The following is an 18,031-nucleotide window of genomic DNA, read 5'->3' on the forward strand; positions in this document are numbered from 1 at the left end:
ATCCATTTGTTTATTTATTTGTTTCATAAAATTTGTGCATTGTTTTATTGCAAAAAAAAAACCAAGAACAGCAAACCCTCAGAGTGGTCTATGAAAAGAGGTCATAGAGCTCTGGAGCCCTGGAGTTCAGGGGCGAGGAAAAGAGAGCAGTAAAAATGAAGTTTAGTCCACCCCCAGGCCAAGGAAGGATGCAAAATGTCTGCTTTCCCCAGTGGAAAGATTTCGCTGAATCAGAGGCTCAGAAATGCTGGTGTGCTTGTTGTTTCAGCATTTTAACGTTTGGTATGTTTTGAAGTATTGTAATTTTTTCTTGATTTTCTTGTTTTCATGGATCATCTAGTCCAACCCAAGAGTCCTTTCCCCTCCTGCGGTTTCCAGCAACCTTTCCATCTCTCACTTTCTCGCTGGTCTCCCAGGAAGGACGAGGTCCTGCATCCTGCTGGCTTCCAGGGAATGATCCCCACCCGCTCCTCCAAGTTAGGGGGAAGTAAGTCAGGAGGAAGGCTTTGGAGCGCCTAAATCCGCCTTCCAGTCACTGCTCACCCCCTCCGCACCAGTCTTTACTCCACAAACAATCTGGCCCTTGTTGGAAACTGTCAACATAACCTCCTTAATCCTTTCGTTCCAGAGGCCAAACACACAGTGGCTCCTTCAGAACAAGATTTAGGGCTTCCCTCACACAGGGCGTTGAGCCAAAGGGGTGTAGAAGGAGGAGGAGGAGGAGGAGGAGGAGGAGGAGAGGAGTGGAAGGAAGGAAGGAAGGAAGGAAGGAAGGAAGGAAGGAAGGAAGGAAGGAACTGTACCCAAAGAAAGATTATTGTGCTGCTGGACTAGATGGGCCGTTGGCACCTTAATCTTCTGTATTTAAGAAGTGAAAGACTTCTGAAATGAATCTACTGTCGTCCCCAAAGCAGGCGCTGCCAAAAGGACTAAACCTTCCACTGTTCTCCGCTGCCGGAGTCTGCAAAGGAGCAGGGCTGGCTTGCTAGATTTCCCCGAAGCCTCTCCTTGGCAGCAGGAAGCTGGGCAGCAGCAAAATACCCCCTCTCCCTCTGGGGCTGGAGCCAAGCAGAGGCCCCACCTTGTGCCTGAGGCTTTGCAGCCCCCTTGGCTGGGCAGCGCTTCTTCATTAATCTCTCTGTACTCAGGTTCACTTAAAAGGAATTTTCTGGCCACCCCGGGGAGTTGGACCAGATGATCACTGGGATACCACAACGACAACCCCAACTTCCCTTTGCAACGCTACCATTCTAGGGGGCTTACCTCCTCTTTTCGCAGGGGACGGCGCCCCACAGATCCAGGCCATCCTCTGTCAGCGTGCCAGTCTAGGTGGGGGGAACACACACAGGACATCCCTGGTCAGAAGGCGGAGGCCCCGATGCTCAGCTCAGGCACAGATCTCCTTGTGGGAGGGGGAAGGCGAGGGATGGACCCACAAAGCGGGGAGGGGGGCAGAGAGAGACAGGAAGGCCCCTGGGGGAACCGGGAAGCTCTCCGTGGGGCGCAAGCTTCCTTCTCCCTTGCCCAGTGGAAGCCCAGCCCCTGGGTGCCGCTGAGCCTTGAGGAAAGAACTCCTGAGGACTAGAAACCTTCCAGGAATGAAAGCGCTGGAGGCGTGAAGCATCCTTGGCACCCACAGGGTGCCTCTGGGGGTTTCCAAAGGCTTCAAGGCAGTTACCCCTGAATGGGGCAACTGTGCCCCGGAAGGACCAGGTGCACAGCCTGGGAGTCATTTTGGACTCACAGCTGTCCATGGAGGCGCAGGTCAATTCTGTGTCCAGGGCAGCTCTCTACCAGCTCCATCTGGTACGCAGGATGAGACCCTCCCTGCCCGCAGACTGTCTTGCCAGAGTGGTGCATGCTCTGGTTATCTCCCACTTGGACTACTGCCATGCGCTCTACATGAGGCTACCTTTGAAGGTGACCCGGAAACTACAATTAATCCAGAATGCGGCAGCTAGACTGGTGACTGGGAGCGGCCGCCGAGACCACATAACACCAGTCCTGAAAGACCTACATTGGCTCCCAGTACGTTTCTGAGCACAATTCAAAGTGTTGGTGCTGACCTTGAAAGCCCTAAACGGCCTCAAAGGCCCAGTATACCTGAAGGAGTGTCTCCTCCCCCATCATTCTGCCCAGACACTGAGATTCAGCGCCGAGGGCCTTCTGGCAGTTCCCTCATTGCGAGAAGCAAAGCTATAGGGAACCAGGCAGAGGGCCTTCTCGGTGGTGGCGCCCACCCTGTGGAACGCCCTCCCATCAGATGTCAAAGAGATAAACAACTACCTGACATTCAGAAGACATCTTAAGGCAGCCCTGTTTAGGGTAGTTTTTAATGTGTGACATCTTAGTGTATTTTGGGTCTTTGTGGAAGCTGGCCAGAGTGGCTGGGGAAGAATTTGTTCAATTTCCCCCAATATATAGTCCGGCCCACCACAAGGTCTGAGGGATTGTGGACCAGCCCACGGCTGAAAAAGGTTGCTGACCGCTGTACTAAGCCATGGTCCCTCCTGGGGCCTGAGGCAGAAATTCTGTAAAGCCCATTACCAGCAAGGCCAGAGTCACGAACCCAAGAGTGCGGCCAGACCCCCAAACTCTTAATCCTTGAAGGTTAGGAATGAGAAACATGTCTCTGCATGTACATTTTTTAAAAAAGGGGTTGAGAAAGTGTTTCCAAGAACTGGTTGGATGAGAGATGATGGGGTGGCAGACAGCGGTTGGGAAGAGGATGAAAGAGCCAAAATGATGTATATTTTCCCTATAAAGTTTGTGTCCTAGGGCAAAGTGTCCTCTCTGGGCTCTACCCTGCAATGCATTGGCAAAAGCAGTGCCTGAAACCCAAATTACCGCATTACCAGAACCAAAGGATTCAAACTACAGGGAAAGAGATTCCAAGTCTCTCCTTCCTTGGGGGGTTTCAAGCAGACTTGGGGTGTCCCTCCATCAGGGATTGCGGCAGATGGCGCTTAGGATCCCTTCCAACTCTCCCGTTTTATGACAAAATCTGGCCGATTTGGACTTTGAAAGGCCAAGGGAATTCCCCAGAGACGGCACCTTGTCGAAGCAGACCAGGTTGATCTGCCCGCAGATGTTGATCCTCTGAGGGCTGATGCAGAAGATCTTCTTCTTCTTCAGCCTCCTCTGGGCGTAGACGATGCCGGTGGTCAAGGCGGCCGGAATGGCCGGAGGGACCGCGACCGTCATGAGGAGGAGCGCCATGGTCACCGTGTCCGAGACGGGTTGCTGGGAGGACACAAACGCACACCGGACAGATGTGGTCAGCGGGTCAGCCATGCACTTCTGCCTTAAGGGGCTCCATCCAAGCCCCCCCGCCCAGCCCCATCTATTAATTCATTGCGTTCAAACCCACCTTTTCCTCCAGGCTACTCAAGGAGCCCCTCCTGATCCTCCTCCTCCCCTTTCCATCCCCACAACAGCCCTGTGAGGTAGGAGGGGCAGAGAAAAGGTCCCAACCAGTGGGTGTCACGGCCCAATGGGGATTTGGGTCCTAGCCCAGAACTCTAACCACTAGACCATGCTGTCTCTCCGAGACTCACCTTGCGGCTCACGTACACCCCGATGGTGTAGACCAGCCCCAGGATGCCGATGAGAGCCAGGCCCACGATGAAGCGGAAGGCCTCTCGGTAGAGGCGGAAGTTCAGGGGCTTGGGGTAAAGGATGGACCTCACCAGGTCTCCCTTGGCGGTGTTGAAACCTGCAGCAAAACGTGGCATGGGCGACACTCGAACGCAGGACACAGACTCGGCCCAAGGAGTTATCCCCACGCCTTGTCCTTTGGCTTCCCAGAGAACTTGGCATTCAAGGTAAGAGCCCCACATTCCATCCTTCTTGCGCTCGGATTTAGGCTGCGATCCTCTGCGTGCTTACTCGGGAGGAAGCTCCATGGAGCCCAAATGCAGCTGGCCGTCTGTCAGGGGCTTGGCCCAGACCACCCTCTGCAGGTCAGTGATTCTAATAAAGGTGTTTATGACTGGATTTCTTATGGCTTTGGAGTGTGTAAGATGACATGCGCCTGCGGTCCCAGAAACAGCCTCATATGAAACTAGCTCTAAGAACAGTGACTTGGAAGGAACCCAGAGGGCAGGCACACTTTCCCAGCAATAGAACCATAGAGTGGGGAGGGACCCCGAGGGTCCTCTAGTCCAGCCCCCTGCAATGCAGGAATCTCGGCTAAAGAATCCCTGAGAGACGACCGTCCAAGCTCTGCTTCAAACCCTCCAAGGAAGGAGAGGCCACCACCTTCCGAGGGAGACCCTTCCACTGTGGAACAGCTCTCACCCTCCAAAAGTTCTTTCTGTGGTTGAGCCAGGACCCCCTTTCTTGCAGCCTGAATCCTTTGGTTCAGCTTCTATTCTCTGGAGCAGCAGAAAGAAGGCTTGCTCCTCCTTCCAGATATTGGTAAGGGACCCTTGTCCATTAGGTCCAGTCGCGAACAACTCCGGGGTTGCAGCGCTCATCTCACTTTACTGGCCGAGGGAGACGGCGTACAGCTTCTGGGTCATGTGTCCAGCATGACTAAGCTGCTTCTGGCGAACCAGAGCAGCACATGGAAACACCGTTTACCTTCCCGCCGGAGCAGTACCTATTTATCTCCTTCCACTTTGATGTGCTTTGAAACTGCTAAGTGGGCAGGAGCAGGGACCGAGCAACGGGAGCTCACCCCGTCACGGGGATTTGAACCGCCGACCTTCTGATCAGCAAGTCCTAGGCTCTGTGGTTTAACCCACAGCGCCACCTGCCTCCCTCTCCAAGTATTGGAAGAGAGTGCTAATCCTCTTGCGTGATAACCAGCCACAGGGAGGCAGGTGGGGAGAGCCCACAGAGTGGGCTGTGGGGTGGGCCAAACATGCATCTCCTGCCATAATAATAATAATAATAATAATAATAATAATAATAATTATTATTATTATTATTATTTATTTATTTATTTATACCCCGCCCACCTGGCTGCATTTCCCCAACCACCCTGGGCAACATACAGCATATCTAAAAACTTAATAGAAATATCAAACATTAAAAACCTCCCAATACAGGGCTGCCTTCAGATGTCTTCTAAAAGTTGTGTAATTTTTTATCTCCTTGACCTCTGAAGGGAAGGCGTTCCACAGGGCGGGTGCCACTGCCGAGAAGGCCCTCTGCCTGGTTCCCTGTAACTTGGATTCTCGCAGGGAGGGAACCGCCAGAAGGCCCTCGGAGCTGGACCTCTGTGTCCGGGCAGAACAATGGGGGTGGAAAGGCCAAAAAAAGGCCATGGAAAGGGACATCTCTCATTCCTGGATGCCAGTGAACCCCCTTCCCGCTCCACAGAGCGGATTAAATACTCCTGACGATAAAGGTTTTGCTTATCACTGAGCTGCCCAAGACACAGTTACCCTTTTCGGGGCACCAGAATCAGGCCTGGAGAAGAGGCTCTTTGGCACAACCTGCAGGTCTACATTCTCCCGCCTCCCTGGATGCTATTCTTAGTATTCAAAAGCAAAGCGCTTCCTCTTGGCACCAGGTGAGACAAGCTCAATTTAGGATTTTGCATGCACTCATCACATGCGCCATCAACTTTCAAGAAAGGAGAGTCATGCTTGACTTCAGGAAGAGTTCCATAGTTTAACTTTCCACTCCCCCCACCACCACACCCCTGTCACCTGCAAAACCGCCTCCCTCCAAATCCCTTCATCTGCATGGGAAAGAAACCGGGGGTGGGGGCAGAAGGAGGGCATGAACGAAGGGAAAAGGGAGGCCATGACCTTTCCAGGGACCAACTGGCAAGAGTCCTAATTGCAAAAATAGCTTTGATTTCTCTCTCCGCCCCCACACACTCAGGGTCACCCATCTCCCTACCTTAAAGAGGTGCAAAATCACAAAGCTGTGTTATAGGAATTCTAAGGTCATACACATACACACACACACACACACACACACACACACCGTATTTTTCGCTCTATAAGACGCACTTTTTCCCTCCTAAAAAGTAAGGGGAAATGTGTGTGCGTCTTATGGAGTGAATGCAGGCTGCGCGGCTATCCCAGAAGCCAGAACAGCAAGTGGGATCGCTGTGCAGCAAAAGCAGCGATCCCTCTTGCTGTTCTGGCTTCTGGGATTCAGAATATTTTTTTTCTTATTTTCCTCCTCCAAAAACTAGGTGCATCGTATGGTCTTATTTAGCGAAATATATGGTATATATAAAAATACATAAATGTACAAGGCAAACACACATGCATAAGTGTAGTGCCTGAAACAGTACAGTGTTTGCAAGGAGGAAGGAAATGGGGAAAGCTTTCCAATTGCAGCGTCTTACACCTTCCTCCAAGTACAGTCTGGCAAGTATCTGTTCAGCTGAGCACACTCTCAATATGCGTAAGAGATTCAGGCACTAAGGATTTACCATCTCCAAGGAATTATTATTATTATTATTATTATTATTATTATTATTTGTACCCCGCCCATCTGGCTGGGTTTCCCCAGCCACTCTGGGCGGCTACCCAGAAAAGGCAATCAGATCAGGCAGGATCAGGTATCCTGGCAGACAGGAGAGAAGCAACACACTCCAGTTTCTGCTGGCGACCACCTCTTTCTGTGAGGCATGTATGATGTTTTGGGGGGTGGTCTTGGGCTCCAGGGTGGGCAATTTCAAAAGTCTATATAAAGGCTTGCACACCATTCTTCTGGGTTCCTCCTCCCTCCTGTGTGGGGTGAGTGGGGAAACTGTTGCAACAGTTCAATAAAGATCAGGCTTACTAGCTGCTTTGCTTCTCAATATTCTCTGCCTGACCTCTGTTATTTTCTCCAACCAATGGAGAACCTACAAAGGACTCTATGGGGCTCCTGCATACCCCATAAGGGAAAGGGAGCAGGGTTTTTTACACAACAGCTGCTTGACTCACCTGTCTGCAGCACAACGGCTCTGACAGGGCCTTTTCCCGCTCGCTTGGTCTGGATGACCTCTGTGCCGCAGAAGAGGACGTGTCGGCGGTAGTCTTCCACGCTGTGAACTTTCCAGGGCTTGGTGTTGTCCGTCTGGGGCAAGGGGGTCTTCATCACGGGAACGCTTTCGCCTGCAAACGCAGCCCAAATCCCACCCGCTCAGTGGACATCGCCACAGAATCATGGCATCGTGGAGTTGGAAGGGATCCCCAGAGTCATCTAGACCAACCCCCGGCAAGGCTGGAATCTCAGCTAGAGCATCCGAGACAGATGGCCACCCAACCTCTGCTTAGAAACCTCCAAGGAAGGAGAGTCCACCATCTCCCAAAGGAGACCGTTCCGCCATCAAACAGGATCTTGAAGAACCAGAATAGGTTCTTCCTAATGTCTACGCAAAACTGCCTTTCTTGCAGCTTGAATCAGTATGCATGGATTATTACTAATGATGGTGATTACTTTGCACAGAGCCATCGACATGCACAGCGCTTCAGGGGAGGCCCTGCCCCAAGGAGCTTACAAACGGCAATGCGATACAAGGGGAAGAAAACTAAGGGTGGGGCCAGGCAAGGGGAGAGCGTTGTCTTCCTTGCAATGGCACACACTGAGGTGGCACTGCAGAGAGCGGAAGGAGCTGCCAAGGGGATGGTGCCCATGAATCTTGTGTTCCCCTCGGCCGAAAAGGCTGTACCGTATTTTTCGCTCTATAAGACGCACATTTTCCCCTCCAAAAATTACGGGTGTGTGTGTGTGCGTCTTATGGAGCAAATGCAGGCTCCTTGGCTTCAGCGATAGCAACGCAAAGCCTCCGAAGCGCAGAGGGAGCGCTCCCGCCGCGCTCCGGAGGCTTCACGTTGCTTTTGCTGAAGCCTGGAGAGCGAGAGGGGTCCAGGCTTCAAAGATAGTGAAAGGAAGCCAAAGGAACTCTCGCTGCGCTCTGGAGGCTTCGGGTTGCCTTCGCTGAAGGAGGAGGCAATGTGGGAGAGGGAGAGCTGCGCAGCGCCCCTTCAGCTAAGCGGGAGGAGAAATGGAAGGGGCGCTGTGCAGAGAGCGGGAGAATTTTTTTTCTTGCTCTCCCCCTCTAAAACAAGGTGCGTCCTATGGTCGGGTGCGTCCTATAGAGTGAAAAATACGTTACTTAAAAAGGTAAGAAGTGTCAGTATGCCTTTGAGCCAGTGTCAGCGACTGGGCTCAATATCTGGATCTGCCCCAACTGGACTAGGCGAACTGGAGCACTTCCAGAGACCTTCCACTCCTGGACAGCAGGTCTAAGTGCACTGGACCCACAACTGTCTCATCTCTACATAGATAACACAGAGACTGCCACAGAGTGAGGCAGGAGTGGAAGAAGCGAAGAGCAGTTTCCGCCCCCTCCTTTCTGAAAACATCGGGGGATTCTTGCAATGGGAGGGGGTGAAAATATCCCCATCCAGTTCAGCATCCTGTTTTCACAGGGGCCATCCAAATGTTTATTTTTATTTTTTATTTCTACACTGCCCTACACCCGAAGGTCTCAAATGCCCCAATGGGAAACGGGCAAGCAGGATCTGAGCACCATCACCCTCTTTCCTCTGGCAACTGAGATCCAGAAGCATCGCTGCCTCTGACTGTGGGGGCAGAGTAGAACCAGTGGCAGCCCACTCCCCCGCCATGAGTTTGCGCCATCCTCTTCTAAAGCCCTTCTATTTGGCGGCCAAATCACTGTCTCCTGCTGGAGAGAGTGCCACAGGTTAATTTACCTGCCCCCTTTTAAATTCACCTTTCAGGCTGCCTCCCTCCAAATCCCTTCATCTGCGTGAGAAAGAAAGCAGAGCGGGCAGAAGGAGGGCGTGGGAGAAGGGCAAAGGGAGGCCAGGACAGTTCTGTGTACCTGTGAGCATCCCCTCATTGACCACGCAGCTCCCTTCTATCAGGATGGCATCGCAGGGCAGAGAAAACTTCTGGCTTTCCAAGAGAAGGACATCTCCTGGCACCAGCTGGCAGGATTCCACCTTGCAGCTCCCTGCGGGAAAAGGGGCTCTGTTAAAGCGCAGGTTTCCCAGGATAAGTGCCGGGACAAACAGCAACAGCAACCGCTCAGGCGCAGAGCTTTAAAGCGCTGAGCTGGGCCTAAAAGTCTGGATAGAACCTTATGCTTGTCCCTATTGAAATTTATTTCAGGGGGAAAGACAGGGTGTCGTCGTCATTATTATTATTATTATTATTATTATTATTATTATTATTATTATTTCCTGGTTAGGGCCCAGTTTTCCAATCTGTTTTTGGATTTAAAGGCGGAGTGGCCCCAGGGCCGGATTTAGGTTTGATGAGGTCCTGAGCTCCTGAAGGTAATGGGGCCCTGTATATGTCCAGCTGTCCTTTGTCAACAACAAATTGCCGCTGTTTTTTATGTTGAATATGTGCCATATATTAATTTATGGACCTAATAGGTATCTAAAGCCATTTGCACATAATAAATAGGAGGCTACACAACACAAAACACTGTTGCTGTATGTAGGTTTTATTTTACTGTGGTACTTCGGTTTAAGAAAAGTCCTGTTTACGAATGATTTGGTTCACAAACTCAGCAAAACTGGAAGTAGTGTCCTGGTTTGCAAACTTTACCTTGGTTTAAGAATGGAATCTGAATGGTAGAAGGGCACTGGTGGCGGGAGGCCTCATTCGGGAAAGAGTGCCTCGGTTTAAGAACGGTTTCGATTTAAGAACAGACTTCCGGAACAGATTAAGTTCATAAACCGAGGGACCACTGTACAGTCATACCTCAATGTTATGTTTGCTTCATATTATGTTCTTACAGGTTACATCCCACGGCGACCCGGAAGTACTGGAAAGGGTGACTTCCAGGTTTCGCCACTCGCGCATGCACACAAGCGCTAAATTGCACCGTGCACCTGCGCAGATACGGCACTTCAGGTTGCACTCTTTCCATGTTGCGAACGGGCCTCCGGAACAATACAGGTGCCACTGTATTTGCTTTTTATCTTTTATTTTGGAACGGTACATCCAGTTTTTTTCCCTTTAAATTTTCCAGGGGGCCCAAGAGAGTGGGGCCTGAAGCTACAGCTTGTTTAGCTTATCCGGCCATGGGTGTAATTCCGGCCCCGGGTGGCCCAGAAAAGTTTGGGAACCCTTCCTTTAAAGGCCTTGAGGCTGCCCAGTGCGGGGAGATGGGGAAGCAGGATAGTGCCAGGAGAGGAAGGGGAGGCTGTGGGTCAGGAGAAGAAGGCAGCTGTCTCAGGACCCCAATACAAACACACACCCACACACCTTCATTCTTGGTCCAGGCCAGGACTTCCACCTTGTTGTGCTCCTTCACCAGGTTGTGCAACTTGATTGATTGCTGCGGAAAGAAGAGACTTAGGCGCTGAGCATGTCTGAGCAGGGAAGGCTGGTCCCTGGGGGGTTGCCTTCCAGCTGGCTCCTCTTTAGTGGGTAAAATTCAATCACATGCAAAAGGAGAGCCTGCTGGACCAGGCTAAAGGGGGCCCATCTAGTCCAGCATCCTGTTCTCACAGAGGCCAAGCAGGTGACTGTGGGAAACCTTGTGGCAGGGAGTTCCACAATTCAACCATGTGCTGTGTGAAGCAGGATTTTTTTATTTTTAAAAAAACATGTCCTGAATCTTCCAACATTCCCATGCGTTCTAGCGTTAGGAGAGAGGGAGGGAAACTTTTCTCTTTCCACTTTCTCTCATGCAACTTCCATCAGCACAATATGGCTAAGGGGGTCAGCAGGATGGGAAAAGCCAGGCAGAAAAGCTGGCCAAATAAACCAAAGGCTGAGTGGAAGAGGTGCCTCTGAGAGGGTGGTGCCCTGCGGCGTGAGAGAGGGCGAGGTCTTCCAGGAGGCTTAAGGCACTCCCATCCTTTGCTTAGAATTAAAGCTCTATACAAATCTGACGGATTAAAGGCAGCAGGGACCTCTTGTCCTGAGTTCCAGGCTTTCAAGTTCTGTGTCTGAGTGCCCCCCCTTTTTTGCCCCTGTGAAAACTCACTCTTTAAAACTGAAGCGCAACAAATGGCCGTTGGGGTTTTCCACAGACTGCTGTTTGCTCCAAGTTGGCTTTAAAGAGCAGGTTTTTGCTGGGAAATCTCTGGAGCAAAAAAAAACCCAAGCAGCAAAAGAGCACTCAGACATGGAGAAGCCCTGAGCGGCAGACTCACCTGTCGGAGGTCGTACACCGTGAGGGCAATAGAGATGACGGACAGGATGATGATGGCAATGGAGTACTCGATGTATCCCTGGACCAGCCAGAGGGTCAGCGTGAAGGTTTGGAAGATGTAAAAAGGGTTCAGGATCTGCAGAGAGAACACGGGCCAGAGAACGTCAGTCTGCCTGCCTGCCTATCTCTGACCGACGAGCGTCCCAGGACTCCATGCTGTGCCTCTTGCCAACTAGAGAGGCAGTGTGGCGCAGGGGTTAGAGTGCTGGACTAGGACCTAGGATAGACCAGGGTTCGAATCCCCGCTAAACGGCCTCGGCCCAGTATCCCTGAAGGAGCATCTCCACCCCCATCGTTCTGCTGAGATCCAGCTCCGAGTGCCTTCTGGCGCTTCCCTCCCTGAGAGAAGCCAAGTTACAGGAAACCAGGCAGAGGGCCTTCTCGGTGGTGGCTCCCGCCCTGTGGAACACCCTCCCACCAGATGTCAAAGAGAACAACTACCAGACTTTTAGAAGACATCTGAAGGCAGCCCTGTTTAGGGAGGTTTTTAATGCCTGATGTTTTAATGTAATTTTAATCTTTTGTTGGAAGCCACCCAGAGTGGCTGGGGAAATCCAGCCAAATGGGCAGGGTAGAAATAATAAATGATGATGATGCTCCTCACTGAGCGTGACCTTGGGGACCAGTCGCTGCCTTCTCTAAGCCTAGCCTACCTCACGGGGTTGTTGTGGGGGCCCAAGAGCCATGCGCACCACCATGAGCTCCTCGGAGGAAAAGGTGCAACAAATAAATCGGTCTCTCCAGGAGCCTTAGCACAACCTCTCCGCCCATCCACCCTGCCACTGCAATGGCTGCTGCCTCTTTCCCTGCAATCTTCGGAGGAAGAGTGGCATATACCGTATTTTTCGCTCTATAGGACGCACTTTTCCCCCTCCAAAAATTGATGGGAAATGTGTGTGCATTCTATGGAGCGAATGCAGGCTCCTTGGCTTCAGCGATAGCAACGCGAAGCCTCCGAAGCGCAGAGGGAGCACTCCCGCCGTGCTCCGGAGGCTTCGCGTTGCTTTCGCTGAAGCCTGGAGAGCGAGAGGGGTCAGTGCCCACCGACCCCTCTCGCTCTCCAGGCTTCAGGGATAGCCGCACGCAGCCCCTCCGGCAGGGAGAGGTTGCGCAGGGCTAAAGAGGAAGCCAAAACAGTGAGCGGGACCCATCCCGCTGGCTTTCTTGGCTTGTGCCATAGACGCGCGCAACCCCTCCGGAAGGGAGAGATTGCGCACAGCCTGTACGCTGCTCTTTGGGGCTGGGGGGGAAATAAGATTTTTTTTTCTTGATTTCCCCCCCTAAAAACTAGGTGCGCCCTATGGAGCGAAAAATACAGTAACTTTAACAGATAACCAAAATAAAGGGATCCCCGTTACCTCTTTAAAGAGCAATTTCCAGATGGGACGGACTTCGATTTCAATGGCGTTGGGGCCGCAAACCAACTTCCTGAGAAAGACAGGAGAGATGAGGAGACCCCTTTAGACCTGAGGAACAAGCAGCCCAGACCTCCAGGGCAAGGCAGGGACTTGGCAGGGCGGGCGTCTTGCTCCTTCTGTCCAATCTCAAGAACATATGAAGAACTCTGCTGGATCAGGCCAGGGGCCCATCTAGTCCAGCATCCTGTTCTCACAGGGGCTGACCAGATGCACCAAAGGGAAACCAACCAAAGCAGGATCTGAACACAAGAGCAACTCTCTCCCCTCCTGAGGTTTCCAGCAGGAGGGATTCAGGAACATTGCTGCCTCTATCTGTGGAGGCAGAGCAGAGCCGTCCTGGCTGGGAGCCCATCCATAATCCTCTCTTCATGAATTTGTCTAATCCTCTTTTACAGCCATCCAGGTTGTTGGTCCCCCACAGAAAATTATCTCCTAAGCTCCTTCCCCGCTGGATAGTGCCAGAGGCGTGGAGACATACCATATTTTTCGCCCTATAGGACGCACCGTCCCATAAGGCGCACCTAGTTTTTTGGGGGGGGAATAAAGGGGGGGAAATTATTTTTCCCCCCCAGGTGCAGGGCCCCCAGCCCCCAGAGCAGGGAACTCTCCGCAAGGCGCGGGAGCCCGGCGCAGGCTCCCACAGCTTGCGGAGAGCTGCGCGAAGCCTGCATTGGCCCCATAGGACACACACACATTTCCCCTTCATTTTTGGAGGGGGGAAAGTGAGTCCTATAGGGTGAAAAATATGGTATTTAAGAAGTGATAGAAAGGAAAGGGAAAGGGGAAAGGGGGAGGGAAAAGGAGAAGGGGAAGGAAAAAAGAAAGGAAAAAGGAAAGGAAAGACAAGACAAGATAAGACAAGATACCAATGAAAGAAGAATGGCAAGTTAAAATTATGGAATATGCAGAAATGGCGAAACTCACAGGAAGAGTCAGAGACAAAGACAACAGAGATTTTAAAAAAGACTGGGAATCGTTTGTGCTGTATTTACAGAAATATTGTAAAGAAATGGACTCACTAGCAGGGTTTGAGTAAAACACTGACAATTAAGAAAGCAAGAGTAAAGGTCAAGAAACAACAATACGGAAATTAATTAAATGTAAGAAGTAACTGGAAGAAAATTTGGTATGAAAATAATAAGAATGTAAGAGCATTCGGCTAAAAGAGGGGAAATAAGGAAAAATTTAAGCAGAAGTTAAAGAACCAGAAGGGGAAGTTGAGGGAAGTCGCAGGGTGGGGAGAGTTTTGTTTTGTTCTGTTTTCTTTCATATGATAAATGTGTTGAATATTAAATTGTAAAATGGAATAAAAATGTATTACAAAAAGAAAGAGGGATTAAATTGATTCCTGCTTTGCAGCAGGTTGGACTAGATGAGGAGCAGCTCTGCCCCGTGCACCACACCTGAGCGCCTTCTCCTTCCTCGTCAGCCCGTCTCCAAATTTGTGATGGATTTCGTAGCAAGTGTTGGAGTCCTCCAGCGACCTAGAAGGAGACAAGGCAGAAAGGTGAGAGGGAATTTCAGCCAGGGCCCCTCCAACCCCTCAGAGTCTCCAAGTTAAAAAAAAGTCAAGTTAAAAACTCACCCGACTCTCAGGAACTGCTTTTCCGTGAAGTCCCAGACATAACGGATTTTTTGTACATGGATGTATCTCACCTGTTAGAACAATGAATGGTTACGGTTACGGTTACGGTTATTTATTTAGAAGCATCTGTAAAATGAATGGATGGGGGGCAAATGGGAACAATGATTAAATTAACTTATTGTGAAATGATACCTATAAATACCTATAAATTAATGTGAGCAAATACATATAAATCATCAGATTTCTTGGGAAATTTTGGGTATTTTTCATGTTTCGGAATGATTAAGTTTCATGATAATGTTCCGCCCTATGCTGTCTTTATGAATATTTCTTTGGTCTACTTTACTGAATCCAAAATTAAAAATTAAAAAGCTGTAGCTTCAATGCTTGAATTGTTGCATTGGACTGGATGGCGAGAGTCATCTTCTCCAACCCCCTGCAATGAAGGATATTCAACAAAAGAATTCCTAACAGATGGCCACCCAACCTTTGAGATCTTTGGGTGAAAGTCATCACACAAATGTAATAAATAGCAAAGCAGTCGTAAACAATAAAACAGTAGAATACACATCCAAATTGAAGAAGAATAACCACATAAATCACAACAAGATCTAAAATAAATATACAAAACCTTACAGCAACCCCCCCCCCCAAATTATCCTAAGCCAAAGAGTCTGTTGAGCAGCCTCAGCTTTTGTAGCTGGAGTCTCTCCTTCCATCCATCTCTCCCAGGCCAGGTGGGGAAAGGGAGACGGTCTTCCAGGACTCGCAGCCAAGATGGTTTTTGGCCTTTTCAGGAGAGACTGATGGAGGGTGGAGTGAAGAGTGAGAGGGGGTGGTAGTTGTGAAGGAGGGTTGGTTAGATCAGGAGTAGAGGAACAGCATTTCCTTAGTTACCATTGTAATTAAGTAAAAAAGAAGCAGGAACATTTGAAACCACATGCTTATGTACACAAACGTGAAAGACATCTGAAGGCTGACCTGTTCAGGGAAGTTTGTAATGTGTGACATTTTGATGTATTTTTAATCCTTGTTGGAAGCCGCCCAGAGTGGCTGGGGAAACCCAGCCAGATGGGTGGGTACAAATAAATTATTATTATTATTATTATTATTATTATTATTATTATTATTAGTTGTTCACCCCACCTTCCCCATGTAAACAGGGAGGTGGGTTTTTTTTGGGGGGGGGTCCTGATCCTCCCGTGGAGTTCCCAAGCAGCTCCCACAATGCTCCATGGTTCTGAATGTGCCCTTGTTCCAGAGCTGACAGAGGCTGGGAATCTAAGCAAGCCAAGGGAGATAAGGACACTGGAATGTGAACTGGAATGAGAGAGGGAGGAGGGGAAGCCGACCTCAGAGAGCAAGCAGAAGATAGCACAGAGACAGAAGGGGAGAGGCCGGGAATAGCTAGCCCAAAAACTCAGGCGCGAAAAGGTCAGTGAGAGGAGGGGGAAAGAGTGGAAGCCAAGGGGCAGAGGAAGGGACAGAGTTTAGACTTGGCAACTGCAAACTTGGGAGTCAGACACGGAGTGAAGGAGCTCCGGAGTGATTTATGTGTTTGAGCAATAAACCTGAGATAATTGCTGCCGGTGTCTCGCTTCTGTGGGAGAGCCAAGCCATTACAGCCCTGCTTGCCCACTGAAGCATCCCAGCCCATAAGCAGATATGGACCTCTCTGCTGTGCCCCATATAACTCTGCCGTGTCGGCAGGGGGCGAGGATGGTGCCCTTGACCCACTGCGCAAGCTTGTCGTCTTTGTCAAAGTCCAGTGTGCTCTGACAGTGACCTTGGCATGACAAGGGCTGGGAGACCTAGAAGTCAGGAAATTTGCCCCAGGGAAGAATTTTCAGAAAATCCTTTTGGGGTCCAGAGGACCAGTTGCCATCTCTAGCCTCTGCGAGACACAGTATACAATTTTACACATCACTTGGGAAGACAGGCGAACGAATGACAGTGTCCTGGAAGAAGCAAAGATCACCCGTGTTGAAGCAATGATTCTTCAACATCAACTTCGTTGGACAGGTCATGTTGTGCGGATGCCTGATGATCGTCTTCCAAAGCAACTACTCTATTCTGAACTTAAAAATGGAAAGCGTAATGTTGGTGGTCAACAAAAGAGGTTTAAAGATCTCAAGGCAAAGCTAAAAAAATGTACTATAAACACTGACAATTGGGAAACACTGGCCTGCGAGCGCTCCAATTGGAGAACAGCCTTTACCAAAGGTGTCATGGACTTTGAAGACACTCGAACTCAGGACACAAGGAAGAAACGTGCTAAGAGGAAGGCACACTTAGCAAATCCACACTGTCATCAACTCCTGCCCGGAAACCAATGTCCCCACTGTGGAAGGAGGTGTGGATCCAGAACTGGCCTCCACAGTCACTTACGGACTCACTGTTAAGACCATGTTTATGGAAGACAATCTTTCTCGGCTATGAGGGATGGCCAAAGAAGAAGATGAAGCTTGCAGAGGCATCTGAATGGCCACTGGGATACAGGATGATGGCTCAGGGGGGCCTTTGGCTGGATCCATCAGGCTCTTATCCTCCGACGGTCACCCGGGAGGGACAGCTTCCAGGAGGAAGAGTTGACTGCAGTGAGCGGAAACATCCAAGAATCTGCAGCCCTTGTTCATCCTGGGTTTCTTAGCCTAGCAAAGTGTTGGGAATGCACAAGTTGCCCTGTGTTTGGCTGCCCCTCCTGGTCCACTTCCTGCTTCCATGCTTCGCCGAAATCAAGGCCACCCTCACCGGGGGCCTGCCAGGACCCTGGGACGGTGTGACTGAGCGATGGAGGGAGGCCCTGGGGACACAAGTGGTTTGTAAACACACTCCACTGAGCAGAGCGCTTGTGGTTTGCAGTGCAAAGCCCGGGGCTTCCTCAGAAAGGAGTCTGGGGCCTGCCAAAGATCCTCTGCCATTGTTCCGTTGTCAGAGGAAATCTGGCGTAAACACTGCGTCACCCTCCGCCTTGATTTTGGAGGCTGCCCTTCCTGGCTCTTGACCCTTGCGGTCACGCGGCTGGCACCGGGGACCCGCTCCGCGGCACGTTCACGGGGCTGAAGGCCATGTCCTCATGCCACCTCCAGCAGGGAGGAGCGTGGGAACGTTGCCCCAGAGGTTCCCTCCCTCGGCTCCATCCCTCTCCTAACAGCCAGAGCAAAACTCAGGCCCTGTGGCTTCGCTCCAGGACGTGGTTTTTCCTGTCAGTTTGCAACACAATCTGTCAATCTGCTCCAGTATCAGCAGAACCTGCTTTTGCATCTCGTGCCATTGGTGTGTCCGTCCTTCCGCTGCTGCTTGGCAAAAGCCCCTGGAGGGAGCCCACAGCGTGGCAACACGGAAAGAGTTGCAGCCCAAGATTGTGGGCAGAGGACAGTTGCCTTTCCCCGTTCCCCACAAGGGCCGGCAGGATTTGGGGAGGGGGTCGAGGGGCAGCGATGCTTCTGGAAGCCACAAGAGGGGAGAACATGGATCTCGTGTTCGAATCCTGATTGCAGATTTCCTCCAGGCATGTGGTTGGCCACGGTGAGAACTGGATACTGCCCTTGATAGGCCCCCATTGGCCTCATCCAGCAGGACTCGTCATCCTTCTTCTTCTTCTCCTTTGGCGATCACTCATAGCCGAGTAAGATTGTCTTCCACAAACATGGACCTCTTCTCAAAAACACAGAGAACTGTAGAGTTGGTAGGGACCCCCAAAGGTCCTCTAGTCTAACCCCGTGCAAGGCAGGAATCTCAGCCAAAGCGTGTCAAGACAGGCTAAAGATCTCCAGCCCCCTGAAGGATTCCTCCTAAGACTTGGCTTCCAGACCTTTCACCATCTTTGCCACCCGCTAATCTGGTCCTGGAGACTCTCCCAGTCGCAAT

General features: G+C 50.8%; 1 protein-coding gene across 2 annotated transcripts in view; it reads right to left on the reverse strand.

The window, feature by feature from the left end:
• The window catches only part of LOC128414917 (probable cation-transporting ATPase 13A5), a 55,991-nt gene that overhangs the window by 24,772 nt on the left and 13,188 nt on the right, over positions 1 to 18,031 (reverse strand). For both annotated transcript variants that reach the window (XM_053390884.1, XM_053390882.1), the window contains exons 4-13: positions 14,162 to 14,232; positions 13,980 to 14,060; positions 12,517 to 12,586; positions 11,100 to 11,234; positions 10,204 to 10,276; positions 8,807 to 8,938; positions 6,900 to 7,070; positions 3,558 to 3,715; positions 3,055 to 3,243; positions 1,264 to 1,325 (exon numbers count right to left, since the gene is read on the reverse strand). In XM_053390884.1, coding sequence (XP_053246859.1) covers positions 1,264 to 1,325; positions 3,055 to 3,243; positions 3,558 to 3,715; positions 6,900 to 7,070; positions 8,807 to 8,938; positions 10,204 to 10,276; positions 11,100 to 11,234; positions 12,517 to 12,586; positions 13,980 to 14,060; positions 14,162 to 14,232 — 1,142 coding nt within the window. The remainder of the gene's footprint in view (positions 1 to 1,263; positions 1,326 to 3,054; positions 3,244 to 3,557; positions 3,716 to 6,899; positions 7,071 to 8,806; positions 8,939 to 10,203; positions 10,277 to 11,099; positions 11,235 to 12,516; positions 12,587 to 13,979; positions 14,061 to 14,161; positions 14,233 to 18,031) is intronic.

The sequence above is a fragment of the Podarcis raffonei genome, chromosome 5, assembly GCF_027172205.1.
Source record: "Podarcis raffonei isolate rPodRaf1 chromosome 5, rPodRaf1.pri, whole genome shotgun sequence".
In the NCBI taxonomy this organism is placed as follows: domain Eukaryota; kingdom Metazoa; phylum Chordata; class Lepidosauria; order Squamata; family Lacertidae; genus Podarcis; species Podarcis raffonei.